Genomic DNA, 22,159 nt, shown 5'->3' with positions numbered 1-22,159 from the left:
CAGGAAAAAAGTGCACGTGCACACGCGGATATCGATCGGGCTCTCACGTGCGAGAACTTTTCGCGTGTTTTTTTTTTTTTTTTTTTTCCCCAACTCGAACCCAATGACTCTTTTCTCTCTGTGACCCCATCGGTCGGTGGCGCGTGTATATGCGAGTTCGACTCACTCTCCATCTCGTTGCAACTTCTATGTATATATATGTACTCCTACTTGGTACACATTTTTTGAAAAATTAGTCACGCTCGAGAGATTACGATTACACGAGGGCTGTACCAATTAGCCGTTACCTGTATACAATGTACACTCGCGCTGGAGGAAGGAGTTTGGAAGGGCGCACTCGATTTTCGTTGTTTTACCCGGGGGAGGGAGGGAAAAAAAAAACAAAAACAAAAAAAAAAGACGTCGAAAATAACTAATATCGAAGTGGTGGCGGAGCAGGGCTCGACGCTTGAAAAAAAAAAAAAAAAAAAAAAAATAGGAGCAAAGGAAAAGCACGGCCAAGCGAAACGCCGGCGCAGCTTGAAAAGTCATCCGATAGCCACCGGTCGGCGCTTGCGTGTGTGTGCGGTTGCATATTGTATGGTATATTAATAAAATATTGCATAAGCCTTTGGGAATAAAAAAAAAAAAAAAGGCACGGCAGGATGAAAAAAATGCGAGTACGACGCTCCGTTGGCCAGCTCCACCAACTCGCCGTGCAGGGGGGACTGGCGTTGTATCTACGTTACACTCCGCGCGTCTGGCTCGAATAAACCGCAGCAGGCGGCCACCTATACATACACGATATTACAGAAAGAGGAGCAAAAGGGGAAAAAATTGTGGGTAAAAAAAAAAAAAAAGAAAAGGCTGAACGGACGAGAGGAGCAATAGATACACATATAGGTATGGGCGGTAACAACATCACTTGCTCCCACGACGACCGAGAGTACCGATGCATCGGCTCAACCAAACTGATGGAATGCCAAAACTTTTCTGTAATTAAATTTTTTCTCCCCACCCCCCCAACCCCCTATGACTATACACGACGAAGGCGATTACTTTAGGGGAGGGGGGGCTGCAGTGTTGGATCTATGTACTGACGGGCCTCGATGTACACATACATACTTTTCCCCTGCTTCACCCGTACGCGCGTGTCCATATATACTCACCGCGCCTCGGTTATTCGTGTATAGTTTAACGCTGCGTTTAATTTGGAATTTTTCATACTGCAAGCTCGCTCGCTGGCTCTGCCGATCGGTGCCGGCATCGGTGAAAAAATACTCGAGCGAGCAGCTTTCTCTCGGTAGTTGCGTATATACACACTGACAACTTTTTGACGGACATTCTTGCGCTCCTCGCACGCGTTTTTTGTTATCTTGCCCTTCCGTGGGTGAAAATATCCATGTAATGAAATACAGAAGAATGTCGCGCGCCCGAGTTACATAGACAAACTTTTTTTATTACTATTATTACTTTTTGTTGTTGGTGAGTAAAAAAAAAAAAAAAAAAACATACGTGGAGTAAGTAGAGTATATTGCGTGTTGTTTTAGATGCATGGGTTCGCGAAAAATTATCGGAAGGGTATTTCACAGTAAAAATGGAACAATGAACACGGAGGCGCAGCTGTTTGGCGTATAGGAGTCACCCGACCGCCAATACCTGTATAAATTATAGAGAATGAAACGGAAAGGGGGAAAAGCTAAAGGATGAAAATAAAGACGTACGCGCGCAATAAGAGCCCCCTGCGAGCGCGAGTGTAACCCGGGCGTACGTGTGGCAGTAGCGGTGCGCCGCGGTGCTTTCTTTTCTTTTTCTTTCTTCCTCCCAACGGGAGGGAGGGGAAAATTAATAATCGCGCGCGATTAATAAAATTTACGCATTTTTCATTTATCGGCACTGGCAGAGCCAAGCGGTCGCCGTTTTTTATGTTTTCCTCGGTTCGCCCGTTTCTCCCTCTATCCTTAATTTCCCGATAAACTTCCTTCCACCCCCACCCCACCCTGTATTTTTATTTTTCACTTCAAAAAATTACATCAATGATAAAATGTTCCCTCCAAAAACCTTTCTCTCTCTCTGATTTTACAATAGTAGATACGGCGAGAGGCTGCCAAAAACACGTCCAAGTAGTACAAGTCGAGATTTGGTCAGCCATCGGCAATAATTGTCTCTTGGCTATTTTCTTCATTTTTCAACATAAAATTTAAAAGAAAAACAATATTATTAACAATCACGAGTATTGTATAGGTATACTTACGGTGCAGTATCGAGAAGCTGGACGGGCAATGAAAGTATATATAATCTGCTATATGGGCACATATGGACACTCGGGGAAACAACGAAACGAAAAGTAGAGGGGAAAAAGCGAGGCGGTAGATAATACAGCGAGCCTGGATTAGCCTCAGCCTGCACATACTCGGTCCATTTTTTTTTTTCGTCTCTTTCGTTAAATATCCATATATACAGCGCACATAGTTCACATGGGAGAAAAAGAAAAAAAATATATATATATATATTTACGTAAATGGGCACTCGCGTACAAAACCGCGCGCATGGAGCCACTCTGCACACGTGTGTGTGTGTGTCTGTAACGTGGAAATGGAAGAGATAGAGAGAAGAGTAGGGATGGGGAGGGGGGAATATGAGAAGGTATTGTGTTTATATGCATATCGAGCTCTCCCGACTCTCTTGTACTCTCGGGTCTGGCATTTTCCAATATTCCGCAAGCGAACTCTCTCTTACTCTTCTCCGCCAAAAGCTTCGAACGAACGAACCCGTCATATTTCGACGAAAATCGAACGGTCCAGCGCTGAAAAGGGAGGGAAGAAGGAAAAAAAAAAAAGGAACGCCCGCGCGCTCTCTTTTGCTAAGCTCCTCTCTCTCGCTCTCTCATCCTGGCATTTATTATAAGCCCTGCGCCTACGTATATATATATACACACAGGTGCAGGTACTTTTTTTCCTCCTTTCCGCCTCTCGCGATTTTTTTTCCTCCCCCCCCCCCCCGTTTTCTCCACTCCCGTGCAATTTCGCTCTTCGGCGATCGATAAGAAATTAACTGTAATATGCATCAGGAACGAGACATTTCGAATGTACCTCATTTCCAGCCCAGGCCCCTTCTTCTCTTTTTTTCTTCTTCCACCCTCTCCCCGCCCGCGTTCGCTTATACAACTCCGCGTTTTTTGTTTCCTATATATACCATGCATCCAAGGTACAACACACATGCACGGGAAATTCATTGATTGGCCATCGGTTAGTCCGGTATTTTCCAATTCACTCGCAACCTCCGTGCTCGGATACCATATGTACAAGTATTTCGATTCTCGAGCCAAAGGAGGGACGGGGTGGTCGAAAAAAAAAAAAAAAAAATTACACAGGAGCCGCGCATGGTATATAACAGACACGGCGATGGTTGTACTCAGCCATGGATTAATCCGATCTGTCGTTCGCCCAAATATAACCCAAGTACAGTCGCATCGCCGGGAGTTGTCGAAGAAGAATCCGTACCTATATAGGTACACGGGTATGAGCTTTTTCATTTCCAATCGAAGCGGAGCTTTTGCTACTGTTATACCTACTACCGCCATCCGCGCAATAATGCAGCAGACAGGTTAACGAACCATCCTCGAGTGTCGCTCTCCCTCGCGCTGCAGTGACAAAGAGGGAGGTAGTGATAGACTAACAAATAATAACGAGTAGCATAGGAGAGAGAGAGAGAGAGCGCGAGTGAAAGGAGCAGAGAAAGAAAGAAAGGAGGAGGAGACGGTAGCTGATGGCTGGCCAATAGAGAAATGCTGGCGCGTCCCTCTCTCTCTCTCTCTCTCTGTGGCGCTGTCGACTTTGGCTTTTAATTTCTCCGATCAAAGGCTTCGCCTTTCCATCCGACTATCTACTGGTGGCCATTGGCTGCAGTTCACTCGCTACTCTCTCTCCTTTTGCGAGGAGGAGGTCTTTCTCCCTATATCCTGCTGCGTCTACGTCTATACATATGTATGTATATATGTATGTACAGGTAACACTTTTGAAGCGCTTTTCCGCGGACTGACGCTTCAATATGTGCGCCCCGCCGATCTCTCCCCGCAAAAGTCAAAACGGATGAGCAAATCTTTCTCTCTGTATATGTGCCCAGAGTTGTCGAATATGCTTGTCAGAAGAGGACCGCTGCACAGCTTCCCTTCCGCCCGTCGATGGTTAAAAAGTACCTTTTCAACTTTCGTTTGTTTCCGGCGTGTTTCTTTCGCAGATTTTACAGCGCTTTGCGGTCAAAACTCCTCCGTTTACTCGTAGTACCTAGAGAGTTCGAGATTTTGCTCGGCATATTACTTACTCGCTGGCTTGCCTCGCAATGGCGAATTGACGAATCAGCGCAAACATTTATTTGTTTTTCGTATTGATAATTTCATCTTAGCAGAGGGATTAACAGAAGTGGTGATGATAATTTTTTTTTTTTTTTTTTCTCACTAGTTGCTTTTACGCGTACGAGATCTTATTTGGAACGCAGGACGACAAAAAAGAACAAACAATTCTCTTACCTACCCAAAAAAGTACCCAAAGAAATTTTGTTTTCTTCGTATCTGCAGATTCCTTGAATTACTTAGTATGTCGAGTGAATAAAATAAAATTGGCGATTTTACTATCATATACAAATAAAAAAAAAAAAAAGATGTTACATTTCGATGGAGTTCAACATTTTTCAAACTGTATATGCATGGACATGGGTAGAAAATAAAATGTAATACAAGTTTATTCGTGTAAAACGAAGAATTCAAACGAATAGTTATAATATGCACATGTACGTAATTAAGATGGTATCTCAAGTTATTGGTATACAACATTGATGTTATCTATGACTTTTATTAGCAATAATATTGATGAATGTTGAAGAAATAGCGATAAAAAAAATTGTTATTTTTAGGGGTAGCAACGAATGTGATTTTTTTTTTTTTTTTTTTGTACAGTGAGATATCTATTGCATATACGAATATGTGTGTATAATAATGGAATAAAAAAAAAAAAAAAAAAAAAACGCCCTATGGTGAAAAGAAGATTTGCCGGTTGTTGTTGACGCTCCCAATATGTTTTACATTGCAGACTGCCAGATGCGCAATGTTAACGTGCGATCAGTCAACTCTAAAAGAAGAAAAACACCCTCCTCTTCCTGCTTGTGAGTCTCTCAGTTTCGGTGTTCGATATAATTTCAACCTTACATAATATATATATTTTTATACTGCCAATATTACAATAATGACAAAACACATTGTTGTAATATACAAAACACGAAACGTAATTATTTTACATATATATTTATATTTATTATACTTTTAAGTCATGTTACAACAACCCGACCTCTGTATACAGTTACTTGTACACTTGCCGATTGAGACTTGCCTTTGCATTAAATTTATATTACATTATATATATATTATATTTATTTATTTTTTTATTCTTACATGAGTATACTTACGCATTATGTTATATGATAAAACCACATATGTATATTATACGGCTCCGTTTATTCCTTTTGTTTAATCGTGTATGTACATTTACATGTAAGGCTTTGTTTTTGACCTCAGTTTCATTTGATATTATTGTTCATGATGGCTTGATTGACTTATGGATGGACTAATGAACACGTGCATCGTTTATGTAAACTATGTACCTCAGTAATTACATATATATATATATTGATATTAGCATCAGCCTAATCTATACACGTAATGGTATGACAAAACAAACGAAAAATTTATCGTATTCAGTAGATTATGGACTTTCACACGTTCACACATACATCACTCAAAATTCAAATACCACGTTTCGTTTTTTTTTTGCTGATTGGACTAGACTTACTTAAAAAATTTTAAACCATTTTCGCGTATTCTGCAATCAGAGAAATATTAAGATTACTATTTTCCTCCATTATTATTTATTGATTCTAAGATGCGACCTTACTGTGATTATAGTGATTTCTAGTGGAGCCATTCAGATTGAAAGATCAAATATTAAATATATTTTTAATGAGTTAATAAAAAGTGCCCAACCGCTTCGTAGACGTACGCTATGAAACGTAATGGGACACAATGGCTAGTGCTTTTTTTTTACGATGGATCGCTTAGTGTCGTTTGTCTCGATGTATGACGATTGCAGGCCTCGATCGCGGTACATCTTGACTTGACGATACGAGCGATCTTAACTATAGCAGTTTAAATTTAAATTTTGTTTTATTGTTTTTGCGTGGCTCATTAGGAATAACTGTAATAGACATTCGAAGCTTAAAGGATTGATTTTTTTTTTTTTTTATGAAATAATGTTTTACAGGAAAATTGTGTTCCTCTTTTATTCTTGCAAACTGAAATGTAATTTTTGGACTGCAAAATTGTCATGTAAACGCATTTTTAGAATCATACTCTAGTAATGGCGAGAAATGTATAAAAAATTAAATGCAGTTTATCGTTAATATTGAAATAAAATATCATTTAAAAGTAATAATTGCGAAACGTTATTTCGGTAATTTTGGTTTCATTTTGTTGTTCACTCTCATCTTAATCATTACATGTGGCACATTACAGTTAATAAAAATGTATATGCATGTTATCAAAGTATCAGTGTGACCACTTGTATCAGATGATGTATGTACATTTTGAAATCAAACAAAAAGTAATTACAGACAATTATTAGCTCAAGAAAAAAGACAAGCCAATAATTAAGAATGAAAAAAAACTAAATAAATAAATAATAATAAAAAAACAGTACATATTTAAATTTAACGAAGTACATCTACTTTGCACGATAGCTGTTCTTTCACAATACATAATATGATGTACCTTTCGTAGACTACGTATATATGTACATACGTATACATAATTACATAAACGTATATTTGGAATTTTTGGCTCGTAATACTTATACCATATACTTGTACAGACACACATACTTACAAACATACAGAAAACAGAATGTATTTTGCAGCTGCATCAGTATAAGCCATGTAATGTTATCCTCAAAAATCATTAAACAACATTAACATTGAAGTATACTCACGATAATGCCACATATTACAAATATTGATAAAACAACACGTCACCATTATTCGGAGGCATTTTATTGAGAAGCTGCTCGAAATACTATTTTTCTAGTTCATTGAAATTTCAATAATAATAATGATGAAAATGATTATAAAGTTCATGCAAAGTATTACATTGGAAAACGTTACTTACTTGATTTATTTATTTTTTTTTTTTTCAATTATTTTTTTTACCAGTGACAGATTGCTCAGATCACATTGTTGATTAGACAGTTGACTTAATATTTCTCTCACATCAGAAAATCATGGATGCTAGTATTTCCACAACGTAGATGCACTATAAATTCGAAAATTTAAGTAATATTATACTGCTAAATCAAGTAGTATTCTGGTGCAGGCATGCTTCGTTACCATCACTCGTATTAATAGCTTTTATATATTCACGCAATGTTTAAATACTTTTTTACATTCTGAAAAAAAATTATTTACACCAAAAGGAGAAAAAGTATAAATAAAAATAGAACAATAACAAAAAAACGAGCCATGTATCTTCCAGAGTGCAACTTGCATAACAATATCTTACTTAGATAGTCATACACGTATGTTGAAGTGTCCATTATTTTTCTTAGCTCCTACAACTAAAAAGTTTCTGTATACCATATAATTAAGATATCTCTGCTTTGCAATTTATTTAAATAATATTAGACAGGAAAATTATAGATTTTTTTTCGTCACACATGATTTTTCTTGTACAATAAACATTCATTATATACTATTAAAATCACAATTTTTAAATTTAATGGTACGTAAAAAATACATTTTCTAGAATTTCTTCATCAGTATAAAAATAAAGTAAAAAATCTAAAAAATTTATTTCTTTTGGTTTTATTTTTTTCTTTTGGATTTTTAACATCGAAAAAACCCATGCAATTGAAAAAAATAGAAATTGGTTACTTGAATGGGAATCAATTTTTCTTTTATTTTGGGTTTCGTAAATCAGAGATTTTAATTTTCGGTGACATTGAAATGAGAGCTAAAAAACCTTTAACTGAAAAATAACGGTCACTAATGTACTAATGTGTGTATGATGTCTTTCTGACGTTGTTAACTCAAATGAAACATTATTTATAAGAAATCAGTTTAGTCACGGTTCAGCATCCAGGTCACTCAGCCTTAACATATAAATATAAATTTAATGTCCGAATGTCACTGCAACGGCAAGTAATTGGTCGTTGATCCTTGAAACAATCACAATGACGATGATGATGAAATAATTCAAAAAATACAATTCGCCCAGCTGATTGTTAGTCTGCCATCAAACATGACTAACAACTGCAGACTCAAGGATCGAGTTTCAAGCACTTGTGCGCATTCAAATCGGCAAAATGAACCTTTTCATGTACAGTAATCTTCGAAAAAACAAAATACGGGCAATTTTAAATGTAAACCTTGATTGTTCAAAATCTCGTTCATGGTATAATCGTTTACAAGTAAAATTGCCTATAGCACTACAAAATATTTACACGTGCAACGGCTCATAATAGTGACTTGAAATTTAATTTGAGCACAAAAGTGAGACAGTGACTATATAGTAAAGGCCGTGACGAAAGCCAAAATGGAATGAGAGAAATTAAGCAAAAAGAGGGGGTAGAAAGATGTTTAACTTGTCATTGACGGTTGGTCGGTCGCTCGTTAAAAGAAAAGAGAAAAAAAAAAAAAAAAATTGTCACAACAAAAAATCAATACAATCAAATTAGAAATCTTACAGGAACCATACTATTTTACCATCAAGATGAAAAAAAAAAAAAAAAAAAATCATTTTTCTCAATAAAACGCCACCGGGCTACTACAGTACCGCAGTAGTAATTGCATGGACAATTTATGAAAAGCATGCAAGCTCTTCCCCGTTTATTTGTGTCTTTTATACACTTGAATTGACATGTATATCCTTCGAGAGAAAGGACAGAAAAGCTGTGCAGACGAATATATTTGCTAATAATCTGTCAGATGGCGAAAGACGAGATACAATTAAAGGAAACCTCGTCGTACTATAACTACCATCTTATCTAACACGTGTAAACGTGTTACAATATACTTTACTCGCTGAAAAAATTATTAAACCACGTGTACCTCGTGATATCGATTTTCTCCTAATAGTATCGGTACTCGTTAACGCAACATAAGTATTAATCAACATTTTACTGCTATGAATGAAAATATTACCGTTACTAATTAACTTAATACAGGTGCTAATTAGCATCGGCACTAAGTAAATTAGTACAGGTACCAATTAACGTGAAATCGATACTTTTTAGTCTGGAAGAGAGAAAATTGAAATAAATACACCAAAATTATTGTTTCATTGTGAATATAGTACGGCTGGCTAATCCTATACTTACGTCGTCGATGATGCTATCGTCATCAGCGTCATCGTCACATGTACATTGAAACAAAAAAACTCCAACATCTTGTCATGTGCTAAAGCCATATCTTGTTTTCTTTTCTTTTCCCAAAACCCTTTTCTACTCTACAACCCTATAATCTACATATCCTATTCAAATCAGCTCTTATGTATATAATTTATAATGTATGAGTTAAAATTAAGTACGTTAATTTTTTATAATTTTATTATTTAATTTTAGTAGAAAAAGAAAAGAGCTACAATATGCCTTAAGTGTGAGCATAGCTGTACTTATTTAAAGGCGATAGTTATGTTTATGTGTAAACCAGTGTATGAAAATAGACTTTGTCAATGAAAGTAAAACCGTCTCAAAACTCAGCCCCTTGTCTACATTTATATCTATATACCCAAGTTGTATACCCTGACCCTGTACAGCATGAATTCAATCTGACCAATAGTATGTACCTTAGCGTATACATATAAATATATACTTTTACCCAGTGAAAACGTATATTTACGTCTGCGTAATAATGCATCAGAAAATACAGATCACAATAAAAAGAAAAATACACATAAAATTCTGTTACACAAATAATAACTGTTTCGTCGAATATTAAAATGAATACGATTAATTTTATAATGTATATATTTTTATATATAATATATAAATATTATTCATGCAAATATCGATTCTTTACCTACTCATTTTACGGGATTTTACTCTTTTTCGTATAGAGTTTCATACAATTTATTATAAATAAAAGAAAAATATTAAAGCTTACGTCAAAAAGATTCTGGCTCTCTGGCAGCAATTTTTAAAAAATGCCGGAAAAAAAAAAATAAAAATAAAAATTGAAAATTCGATTGATTTCGATTGATTCTTTGGCAAAAAGAGTGAATAATTTACGGTTTCAACAAATAAGATTAGTGCCGGCACTAACTCCGCAGTATACATAAAAGTATCAAACAGTCGAATTAAATGGCATTTTGACACCGAACACGACGAACACTCGGCTAATAGTACATACATATATATTATACGTACATGAATACGTTTCGAACTAACGCGAGTATTATCGAAGCAACGATAGGAGGCAGGTCCGCGAACATTGCCGCGACACCTCGTTGTGTCTCGCATACGGAAAAGGAAAAGTAGAAAGAGACGAGAAAAAAAAAAGGGAGAGAGAGAGAGACACTGAGTAAAGAGTCACGTAGCTGTCACTTGAGTGCGCTATGTGGCCGTCAAATACTCTACCGGGTGCTTCATTGAAACCGAGTTGGTACACACCGATACAACACAATGCCGTACTGTAGCGAGGGTCAATGTACGTATTTTATTTGCATCGTTACGTTTTTCATCAAACCCACGCAAGTGTCGCCAATAAAAACAAGTTTTTTTTTTTTTTTTTAAAGGAAGCAACTCGGTGTGCTTTATTAATTGCTCGACGACCGTTCGCTCTTCGTTTCGTACATTAAATACATTTTACGAAAGCTCGCGAGAATCGATTATTTTGTTTTCTATTCCGACGACGTGTATTTTTGAACTCTCGAAAACACGCGACACAACCGCGCCCAGTCATAAGTCACAATAATGATGACAATAGTAATAATAATAATAATAATAGTAATAATAATTTTAATATTGAGCGGATTCGTATTGAAGAATGAAATGCAGAGTCGGTGGGTTATTCGTTGGGAAAATATGAAATGTTACTGATGAGGAAGTCGAAGCCGGCTTTATTACGATTGGCAGTGTGGGTATATATATATACGTGCAGGAAAGGAAATGAGAAAAAAATGAAATTTCACGTGCAAATAAACAAAGAGGAGGAGGAGCGCGGTATACTCCGCATTGGATTCCAATGTAACGCCACTTGGTATTGAAAAATAAATAAAATGAGTAATGAGTAATATCTGTAATGTCTGAAAATCAATCTTTGGCGCTAAAGTTAGAAAGTGCCCGTCTCTCTTTCTGCTTTTTCTTCCGTTCGATCGTTTTATTGAAATTCGGTCGGAAAAGCTGGAATCTTTGCGCGATGAAGTACAACCATTTTTTAGTGGATCCACACTGATATTATTAAATACGTTTAAAGTATGAGACATTTTTTTTCTTTTACACTTTTTAAGCTTAATGAAAGCACATAAAATTTTTAAAAACTCGATTATTGTAGGGTTAAACGAAACCTACTGAAAAGTTGAGGAGAAAAATGAAAACATCGAAACAAATGACAAAAAAAAAAAAAAAAAAACACAGTAAATATTATGTAATAGAACCCAATAGTGAGATGTAACTGGTGTAGTTTTCAGTCGAGTCTCTTGTATGCAACTCGACTCCATATACATATATATCCATGATTGTACGTGTTATGCTCTGAATGTATATCTGTATTAAATTTGGAATCGTAAATTTGAAGACCCAATAACGCATTATACACAGCATCTTACCTATTATTTATTCCGTATACTCGATAACGATCATACTAATTTTCGTTCTTTGTTTTCTTTCTGTTTTCAGCTGCACAGATACCACAACGAGGAAGTAAGTATCACACTGATTCACACAAATTTCTTTTGCTCTTCGGGTGTTTTGTTTTTTTCTTGTAATTTAAAGAGGCTCCTTTCCTACAAGCATATTCATCAATTAATGAAAAAAATTTTACTCGTATCTAATCATGATAAGATGATATAGAATGACGATAAAAAATAAAAATTTACCATCGAATTGGCAGTACTGCATGTCTTACAGATAGATAATGACGAGTCTGGAAAAGTTCGTTTATAAACACTACCATTTCTTGAAGCTAGTTTTATACCTGAATCGATTTCATGCCAAATTATTAAAGCTACTTTAAAAAACATTTAAAATGTGTATAAAGTTGCGTTTAATTATTTAATGGTCTTACACCCGACTACATATGAATAACCCAACGTATCTGTTTGCGAGTTTTAGAAACGAAATTTTATCAAGCCTCCTCAAACGTATACCTATATGCTCAAGCCTCGCAAATTGAGCTCCAACATATGAAAAAAAAAAAAAAAAACGCTCGAAGAGCCCGGATCGGCGGTAAGAACCGACGAATAAGTAAAAAATCAGTTTCATCAATTTCAGCTTGCAAGAGGAAAGACGAGATGTCGAGCCAGGCAGAACACCAGCAGCCTGCCCCCAAGAAACCACGGCTAGTTTTCACCGACCTGCAGCGCCGTACTCTACAGGCTATTTTTAAAGTGAGTCGTACACACACCTCCACACCCTTAAATAATATCATCGTCAATGTCGCATCAATCATCATCATCGTTGTTGTAGTTGCGCCCAAAAATGTTGGGGTTGCAGAGTTTGCGCGAGAGAGTATATATACTTATCGGGGGAAACACAAAGTTTCATTGAAACAATGATAACTCTTGCGAGCGGGTGATTTTCGTGTGCCGTCGCGAACAACTCGCAAGTGGCAGCTTACCACCCACATATATAACTATACACATATACATATAGTTGTAGTAGCGCACAGGGCAGGTATATTATAACGGACGGGCAGGTTATCGATCGGCTCTCTCGTATATATAGGCACGCACGTATAGGTATAACACATATATCGTGCATAATTTCTCAGCCGCGGCCCGCGGTAACAGTTACACGCTTACGTACGTAACAGTTGTGGTGTAAGTGCCCCTACATACAGCCACACAGGTGTACATAAAACAAACGGCGTTTGCATAGTTGTTTCATTCGTATAATAAAAGTGTTAGGTCAAGGGAGGGGGGGGGGAGGAGGTGGCAAGGGCAACCTGGGCAACGCGCTCATCGCCGTATCCCACTTACCAATAATATATATACATAACATGGCGCGTGTATCCACTACGCGCGTTTAATTTAATACCCTATGCGCTTACATTTATACCTATGTGGTTGTAATAATGGAAGTAAGTATAATAAATGAATGATTGCAGGAGACGAAGAGGCCGTCGAAGGAGATGCAAGTGACAATCGCCCGGCAGCTTGGTTTGGAGCCGACGACGGTCGGTAACTTCTTCATGAACGCGCGGAGGCGCTCGATGGACAAGTGGAAGGACGAGGAGCCGAACAAATCGGTGAGCAGCGTCGACGAGGGCCAACTGTCGCCGACGATCGGTATAAGCCCGCGACAGGCCCAGGACGTTTTGTGACACACGTCGGACCACGAGGAGTACGATCAGGACGAGTCGGACGAGGAGGAGCTCGGCTTCTCCTAATAAGCATCGGTCCGTCGGGCGTCGTCGCGTCTATCGTCGAGCTACGCGCAACCCCGAGACCCGGGGTAGGCCTTGCTACATACCACACTGCTAAACTACTATCGTGTCATCAACACCGCCGCCGCCGCTGCCTTGGCCCTCTGTGTCCGTCCCTCCTATATATATATATATATACATACCTGGTGTTATCTAGTCAGACCCGCTGCACCTCTTCCCCATATCCACATCACGGTACAGAGTGGTTTTGTTGTACAAGGGCGCGGCGTGCGATCGAGTTCCTATGAAAATATCGGCAGTGGCGAGGCGCCTCGAGGGCTACGCTGTTGTCGATGCACCGATACTACGCTCGCCCACTCGTCCTCTCCTCGCTGGTCGTGAGATACATGTGATATATGATGTATTCGTGATGAATAGTCCTGAGAGAGACCGTAATCATCACCGCCGTGTCTACAACACGTTCTATTATGTACGCAATACGCGCGACGATACAATATAATGTAATTTAATATATATATAATATTTGAGATCAATCAAGAAGAATAATGAGGAAAAATAAAGAAGAAGAAGAAGAAGAAGTTGATAATAGTTTCGTACCTATGTTAATTCGATTGCTGCTACGTTGGTCAAGGTATATTATTATATGCAGTGACACATGATTACGTGTGGCGTCGAAGCAAGGGGTTTTCATGATTAGCTTGGGGTAATTTTTCTAAGCGTGTAACGCTTTGTCGCGAGTGACACGGGTAATTTTTACCTGATGCCGATCCGGCTCGACAGCTATATATATATATAATATTATTTATTTATACATAAAACCAAAGCGTGCTCCTCTTGTCTCGTATATATACACACACATACAACTCGATTGTTGAGCGACCAACTTTTCTTGTACATACTTATACATACATATATATATATATACATATATATATATATTATTGGTGAACTAACTTAATTAAGACTCGCTCGTGTGGTGGGTGTGTGTTGCAATGTGCTGCTATATTATATGGTGCCCACGAATTGCACTTTTACTTGCGCGTACAAGTATTCACGGTACTTGCGGGTAAACACATATATACATACAAACGGTGTCCTCTTGACGATTTTTAAAATTTTTATTTCTTACAACTCGCTCGCTCACTTGGTCAAGTTATACTTATGTAAATCCACCTTACGCGCGTAAGCTGGTCGAATAAATTACACTTCGGACGTTTTATTCATTTGCTTTTTTTTTTTTTTTTTTTTTTTTTTTTTTTTTACTAGCATTGCGTTTGTGGATTACGTCACGCCAATTTTTTTTTTTTTTTTTTTCTTTTCTTCGTGTGATACGAAAATTGGTTTTTTCGCTTCAGAAGTAAACAAAAATAAAAGCACACGGTTACGATTGAAATTGTTGCTTCGTCTCAGCCAGCTCAATGTATACAGTACAAAGTAAACATATTTATGATAATAATAATAATACGATTGACAAAGATGATAATGATAATAATAATAATAATATAATAAAAATAGTTGATCATTGAAGAAGTTACACCTAACTTGTCTCAAAGAGACCATCAGTTGAGTTCTAATAAATACATTGATGCCAGCAAAATAATGACTTTAGAAATCTCTGTTTGTTATGTTTAATTTGTCGTTCTCAAACTATAAAGGAATTGACTGGTGGACGATCGAGGCACTGGAAAATGAAAATTATATTAATATTGCGAAAGACTTGAAAATTGTTAGATTTGTAAATTATTTATTTTAACGCTCATGAGTAACTTGTAGCTTCTCACAACGTCATCTTAATGATGGGTAAAAGTGATTTGTATGATAATATTGTAAATACAATGAAAGCAAAGTTATTATTATTATTATGATTATGACCGATTATTAATATATAAATAATGAAGGAAGCATTTTGTTGATGATCTAGATACGTAGAAGAAAAACACTTGTATAATGTGTATCATGTATTGCAAAAGTGAGGTATGAATTTAGGTAAAATTTAGATTGCAAAGGAACATAGTATAATATATATATAAAAACAATCATACTAACCATTATTACGAATAAACGAGTCATGTATGATATAAACACTTTTGTGGATAACAAACACATTTAGGGGATATAATAAATAAACCTTCAAATCGGAAGGACATGCGGCGAATTTACTTAAATCAATACCTACAAATGCGAAATACCTTCATTTTTTCACACCACAAATTGATAATAAAAGTGTACAATTTGTCAAATCAGCCCTCACAAAATGATTAGAAGTTCTTTGTATTGAGATAAAATTTATTGAAAAGCAAGACCTCAATGATGCCTTACATGTATTTTTAAGGGTTGTATTTTTAAGAAACTTGTTGCGCATCAATAAAAAATAGAGAGAGAGAGAGAAATTGCTTTGACAAATTGTAGTATAAATAATAATTACGTATGTTTTTATACGCGGATACTGGAAGTGTATTATCATTATACATTACTTATTGTTACAGGGATAGACGCAATTCCTTCTGAAAAGCATTCCTGTATTGTTTATCAGCTACGTATCAACATTCCATTTGCGATGACTTGATTTTTTAATTTTTTTTTTTATATGTACACATATAGTGTGTACGACTAAACTTATTTATTTATTTAATAAAGTATATTGACAAGTCATAAAATGCTGTCGATAAAATCTTCAAATAGCCGTTTGATTTTTTCATCAAATGCTGTAAAGAACAAAAAACAAACAAAAAAAGAACAAAAACAAAAAAAAAAAAAACACGAAAATTGTGATACCATTCTCTGTTTTCTGCGAGTGTTATGGCATCTGCGTTAATTATAATGTGTATGTACAGAATTTCTTAATTTTACCCTGTTGGATCGAAGTGCCTAGAAAAGAACTTTAAAAATGCACTATAAACTAATGTTTGGCGTCATTATTATGTGAACGAATAAATGCTTATGGATGATACTTGTAGCGACTTATTGGGCCCAATTTGATTACGGTTCGCTTAATCATACATCGCTTTTATACTGTGATGCCAAACTATTTTTTTTTTTTTTTAATTTGTACTAAATATGTTTTGTGTGCGCAAATATGTTTTGGCCACTAGTCCGGCACAGCCGGCAGTCCAATGATTATCATATTATTTACGCTCACATTTTTGGCGTGCAGCTTATTCTTGTTAGAAAGAGAAAAGAAAAAGCGGTCGACTCGTAATTTAAAAGTGCGTGTACATAAAAAATACCTAGCGATTAATTTCGAAAAACATATCCGAGTATAAGAAAATGAAGCCAGTGTTTGGACCCGATGATGAATTCGGCATTGAATTCATCGATACAGTGAAAAGAAATGTATATGAGTTATTGTTATATGATAGTGCAAAATTATCGCAGCTTCAGAAGCTGCCGTTTGCGTCAGTGGATGCAATAAGTACTTGGATTGGATTTTAGAAAAAAAAACTGAATTAACGCTGAAATAAAAGCAAGATTACTTGTATCGCTAGAAAAAAAAAAAAAATTAATCGTCAATTTTAACTGTGTAACTTACTTACGAGTTCACTGCACGAGTTTGATGATGAATTTCAACACATTTGGAATAATAATAACTTTTGCCCGCAAAACGTGTGTCTACCGAGCGCTGCTACATAAATCGTTTTACATCGTATTTTTTTATTCGTTTGTTTATTTTGACAGTTGTGCAGCTGACGAAAGGGATAAACAAAAATGAAAATAGTTCACACGACAATAAGATATTGGTTAGTCGAAGAAGAAAATGTACAATACAAATGTATGCATTACTATATCGTATCACGAGATTTATCGTGTACTAATTGTTAATAAATAAATGAACAAAAACTTAAAATAGAAGAAAAAAAAAATCAGAGTAACAACTGGGAAAGAGCAAATCGATTATAAAAGTTGCTGCAGAGTTACAAGAGTTAAAAACAAGACGATATGTTACCTGATGATGTAAAGAAAACAAGTACGAAAAAAGCGCTAAGGGCTTATATATACCTATAAATAGGTTGATGAGAAAAGCGTGCGAGGCGTTCTGTCCGTATTTGTGGTAGTATAAAAAAGTATAGTAGTCGAATTAACGACGAGTCATATAAAGACCAAATTATTATTATTATTATTATTATTATTATTATTATTTCTATGATGATAATTGTTTTGTACATTTTGCGCTGTGTAGTGAATGGTCGCTAAGCGTGAACTGTGTTAAAAACCAACAATCTTGTAAAACAAACAACCATAAGAAAATGAAGTTTCAGGATGAGCTTACTATAGTCGAAAATTAAAAAAAAAAAAAAAAAAAAAAAAAAATCAATTTTTAGTCATTGAAAGTATGATACTGAGTGTTTTAATTACTGATGAAAAATTTGCACGCCAAGTGAGTTGTATTACAATTATTTTGATGAGATTATTGTCTCGAGTACTAGTCATTAATGATTTCTTTAGTATACTTATAATTCAATTGTATATACAAGTTAATGTATGATTGTTTGTCTTTTTGATTTTGCGTTACATTTAATGTGCAATTCGGATTTCCGATCAAAAGTTGATTGTTTATTTTGTTTTTCAAGTCAAACTAGATAGAATTCACCATTTAGAGAATGATTTTTATTTTCAATTTAGCTTTCATTTTCATTAGTTTTAGACAGACACGATGCAATGTAAAATGCTCTTTTTTTCCGTGTAGGTACAAACGTATATAAATCATAGATTATAGATGTTTGTGTTTAACAAATTTTTATATTAAAACAGAGTCTTTTTTTTACCAAAAATATTTGTCCCAATCCATAACAAAAGTTTGTGTTAAAAATCAAAATTATTTTTTCCGCCCTCGGGTGGTTTTGGGAGGCTGGTACTTCCTCGGGCAAAAAAGCAGTTTTCCGATACTCGTTCGAAAAGTCTCCTTTACGAACCTCGTTACGGACCTCACCTTCGGCTCAGGCCGCAAACCTCTCGGTTCGCAAACAAAGACTTTTCAAACTCGTAGGAAAACTACTATTTCGTAATAGTGTGCGGAAAATGGGTGTTTTCCGCACTGGTTTTAGTGTGGAAAATCGATTTTCCCACATAGTGTGCGGCAAACGTTTTTGTCGCACAGTGTGCAGAAAAGGTGCGTGGCAAAGGATTTTGCCGCACAGTGTGCGGAAAAGGTTTTGCCACACACCGGAAAAAATTCTGCTACACACTGGAAATCAAAATTCATACCTATTTTGTACCTATTTTCCTCACACATTGCGAAAAAACTTGTACGCAACTCGTGTGGGACGATTTCCCTCACTCGTGTGATAGACTCGCACTCGTGGTCGGTGACGGTAACTCGTACCTTGCGATCACATTCGTGCTACGCACTCGTGTGCTCAACTGGTACTCGTTCCCGTCAACTCCGGCTACTCGTGTGAGTCAATCACTACTCGTGCGGGAAATCGTCTTTTCCGCACTTGTTACGTAAATAACTATTTCGCAATTGTGTGCGGAAAATAGGTGTTTTCTGCACCATTTTTAGTGTGGAAAATCGATTTTCCCGCATAGTGTGCGGAAAAGGTGTGCAGCAAAGGTTTTTAAACACAATGAAAAAAATTTTGCTATACACCAGAAATCTCTCGGAAAAGGAATTAAGATACCGTCTGTGTACAACTATCGTAACTCTATCTGGTGTAATTTTCTACTCTCAAATGAAATTCCTTCTTAATGAGTTTTTTTGACAATTCCATTAAACTATATCATATTAAAATTTAAAAAAATTTCGTTGGGAACCACAATCCCATTGTGTTGGTGTGGGATCCTTTAACATAATTTGTAACAGTTGTAAAATTCTTTAAAAATGTTTTTGTTTAAATAATTCAAAGTTTACTTTTTAAAATAAAATTTTAATTTAATCAAATTTCTATTTCCATATTTGGGCATAAAAACACTTTTTTTTTGGACGATCTTTTGGTACTTTTGCAGTCGTGCTACGCACTCGTGTGCTCAACTGACACTCGTTCCTGTCAACTCCAGTCACTTTTGCGAGTCAATCGTGACTCGTGCGTGAAATCGTCTTTTCCGCACTTGTTACGTAAATAACTATTACAAAATATTGTAATCAAATATAATCAAAAAATCAAACACTAATTATTTTTTTGAATAAAAATTCCAGTCTCTCTGCAATCACTAACTTTGAGGGTAGAACTTGAATTATGTATATTCAATTAACTGTTATGGAATGTTTACAGCATCAAATTTAATTACATTCCAATATAAATAAATTTTTTATGACTTAGTCTAAGAGAGTGATATTTTTAAGAGTATCTTGCTCCAGGATCTCGAATACAGCCATTGTGCCAATATTCCAATGTACAGCGATACCACCATCAATGACGAGTTCACCGTCAGAGCATTGAGAGCGCACAGATATCGTATTGCAAAAACCACGAGGAAGTAAACAGTCTGATGATGGCCAAACTTGATTAATTATCATATCGCGAATGACGTAGCTAAGTTGTGGCTGTTCTAAAATAGAAAAAATTCAACGATGTAGCGTTTTGACTCGAAATTAGTGAGCATCTGCACTTACCTGCAGGATATTGAAGTTGAGCATTGAAATCGGAGCAAATTTTTTTCACGTCTTCACTGCTGTAATTATCTTTGCAGCCAGCCATACGCAATACATCTTCAACTGTTTGGGGATTTAAATAGTTGATTGCTCTGTACCATGAGCTAGAGCCTGTACCAGTGGTTATGCACATTCCAGAACATTTGACTTTCTGAATATTTTCATTGCCAACATGTATGTGTAAAATACTTATCTTCGCTGACAAGGACTCTCCAATGAAAACCTGTGATTAGTATGTAAATTTAATTGTCAACAGTGAGAAAAGAAAAGACGAATAAATGATAAAATACTTCATTTAACGCCAGCCAAGGTAAATGCCTACTTTTGGGTAGATCTCCCTTTGGTTTTGTTAAGTTGTGATGAGCTTCATAAAATCTAAAAAAATATCAACAATTAATTTAAAACTACGATAGATTCTACTACAATGAGTTTTAACCAAGTATTATTTGTACTTTTCTTGAGGGCTAGATGAATTTTTGTCATGTAAGTGAAAAGGCACCTGCCATATGTCCTCTCCGTGTAGAGTTGTTCTGATTCTGCTTCTCATAAGATATTTAAAGTGTCCAGATTTGAGTTTTTCAAATATTTCATCAATTAAATTTGTGTACTTTGATGGCAACATTAAAAATCCTTCTGAGAATTCGGGATCAGAGTTAATACCTATTATTGGCTTGGTATTGTTCCTAATCAAATTAGAAGCCATAAGAAATGTGCCATCACCTCCAATAGGTAAAATTAAGTCTGCCCATGCAATACTGTCGACATCTACATTATACCTAAGATTTAATATAATGTAAGTTACATATTAAGAAAAAATGTACAAAAAATTTGCAATAGTAAATACTCACCTGTTTCTTATTTTAAAGCTAATGTCGAGGTCAGCTAATGTTTTGACAACTCTCAGCTCAGTTTCTTTGGTTCTATAGTGAACAGCTTTAATAGCATCATAATTAGCACCTCCAGAAACAAGTTTGTGTTTCAATTCACTTTCATTTAATTGAGGATTGGAATTTTTTTCAATCTGATATCTTGAAATTTTTTTAAAAATGAGAACGCGTTTTGGTACAAAACTTGACTCATGGCATTGAAAAAATGCACATGCAGACTGTAACTTGAATAACTGCTGAGTTCCTTTACAGAAATGAAATAAACTTTATTTTACAGATGCTTATAGATATAAGTAAATACAAAATTGCATGATGTGAAATATCAGAAAGTAATTAGCAAGGCTATTTATACCCTTGCTAAGGCCATGGCTATGAGATAAATGGATTTGGAAGGGCATATATATATTGACACCTACTCACCAGAAGATCCTCTTCGAAGATGAGCTAAGGCTGTCATGGTTATGAGTATTGTTTTTGTTATAATGTATCACATGTCACAAACTGCAAGTACTACTTCAAGTTGTACCAAACAGTGCGAGTAGTTAAATCTAAGAAATTGCACATTTGAGAGCGCATATTGTGAGACTTTTATTGTTTACTTTTTTATCTTTTTTATAAATACCCTAGAACTTACATGAAAGTAAGAACATGACTTTCAAAGGAAACTTTGAAAAGCTTAACCTCAAAATATTTGCACTTAATCCTGCAGTTTGCTTGCATTTGGACCACTTTGTTGATTTGTGTCTTTTTTTATAAATAATATGCGTCACGATCATAAATAATCGGGTTCTAATCAGATCAACAGCAAAAGTGCGGTAAATAAAAATTCATTGCATAAGTTCAATCGCCTCACTCTATCAGATGAGACTCGGAGGGTAAGTACCTAATTCGTCATTTTGGAGTCTGACCGCGCGTCTTTGATGTTGCGCAATTCCATCACCAGAGGGACACCAAGTGATGATATGTAAATGAAGCAAAGTGTGTAATAAGTTTAACGAACTTTGAAAGGAAGGAATCGAGCGAGGAGGAATGAGAATCATGTAAAGATAAAGCCAGTTTTATG

General features: G+C 35.9%; 2 protein-coding genes across 2 annotated transcripts in view; one reads left to right on the top strand and one right to left on the bottom strand.

Annotated features, from left to right (window-relative positions):
• The window catches only part of LOC106647888 (uncharacterized), a 30,860-nt gene extending 16,461 nt beyond the window's left edge, over positions 1–14,399 (top strand). The window contains exons 6-8 of the mRNA XM_089590525.1: positions 11,913–11,936; positions 12,492–12,622; positions 13,342–14,399. Coding sequence (XP_089446651.1) covers positions 11,913–11,936; positions 12,492–12,622; positions 13,342–13,557 — 371 coding nt within the window. The 3' untranslated portion in view covers positions 13,558–14,399. The remainder of the gene's footprint in view (positions 1–11,912; positions 11,937–12,491; positions 12,623–13,341) is intronic.
• Positions 14,400–19,772: 5,373 nt separating this feature from the next.
• On the bottom strand, positions 19,773–21,949 carry LOC106646171 (NAD kinase 2, mitochondrial). Its single transcript, XM_014362212.2, has 6 exons — positions 21,517–21,949; positions 21,058–21,340; positions 20,662–20,985; positions 20,500–20,584; positions 20,171–20,432; positions 19,773–20,106 (listed from the first exon to the last, which is right to left on the bottom strand). Exons 1-6 carry the CDS (start codon positions 21,551–21,553, stop codon positions 19,874–19,876), a joined length of 1,224 nt encoding a protein of 407 aa, XP_014217698.2. The 5' UTR covers positions 21,554–21,949; the 3' UTR covers positions 19,773–19,873.
• Between the last annotated feature and the right edge of the window lie 210 nt (positions 21,950–22,159).

This window comes from Copidosoma floridanum, unplaced genomic scaffold (assembly GCF_036245765.1).
Source record: "Copidosoma floridanum isolate Cflo_tuat_1 unplaced genomic scaffold, Cflo_Japanese_pri ptg000012l, whole genome shotgun sequence".
Taxonomy (NCBI): Eukaryota; Metazoa; Arthropoda; class Insecta; order Hymenoptera; family Encyrtidae; genus Copidosoma; species Copidosoma floridanum.
The sequence above is the reverse complement of the archived record's forward strand: the minus strand, read 5'-3'. Positions and strand labels throughout refer to the sequence as shown.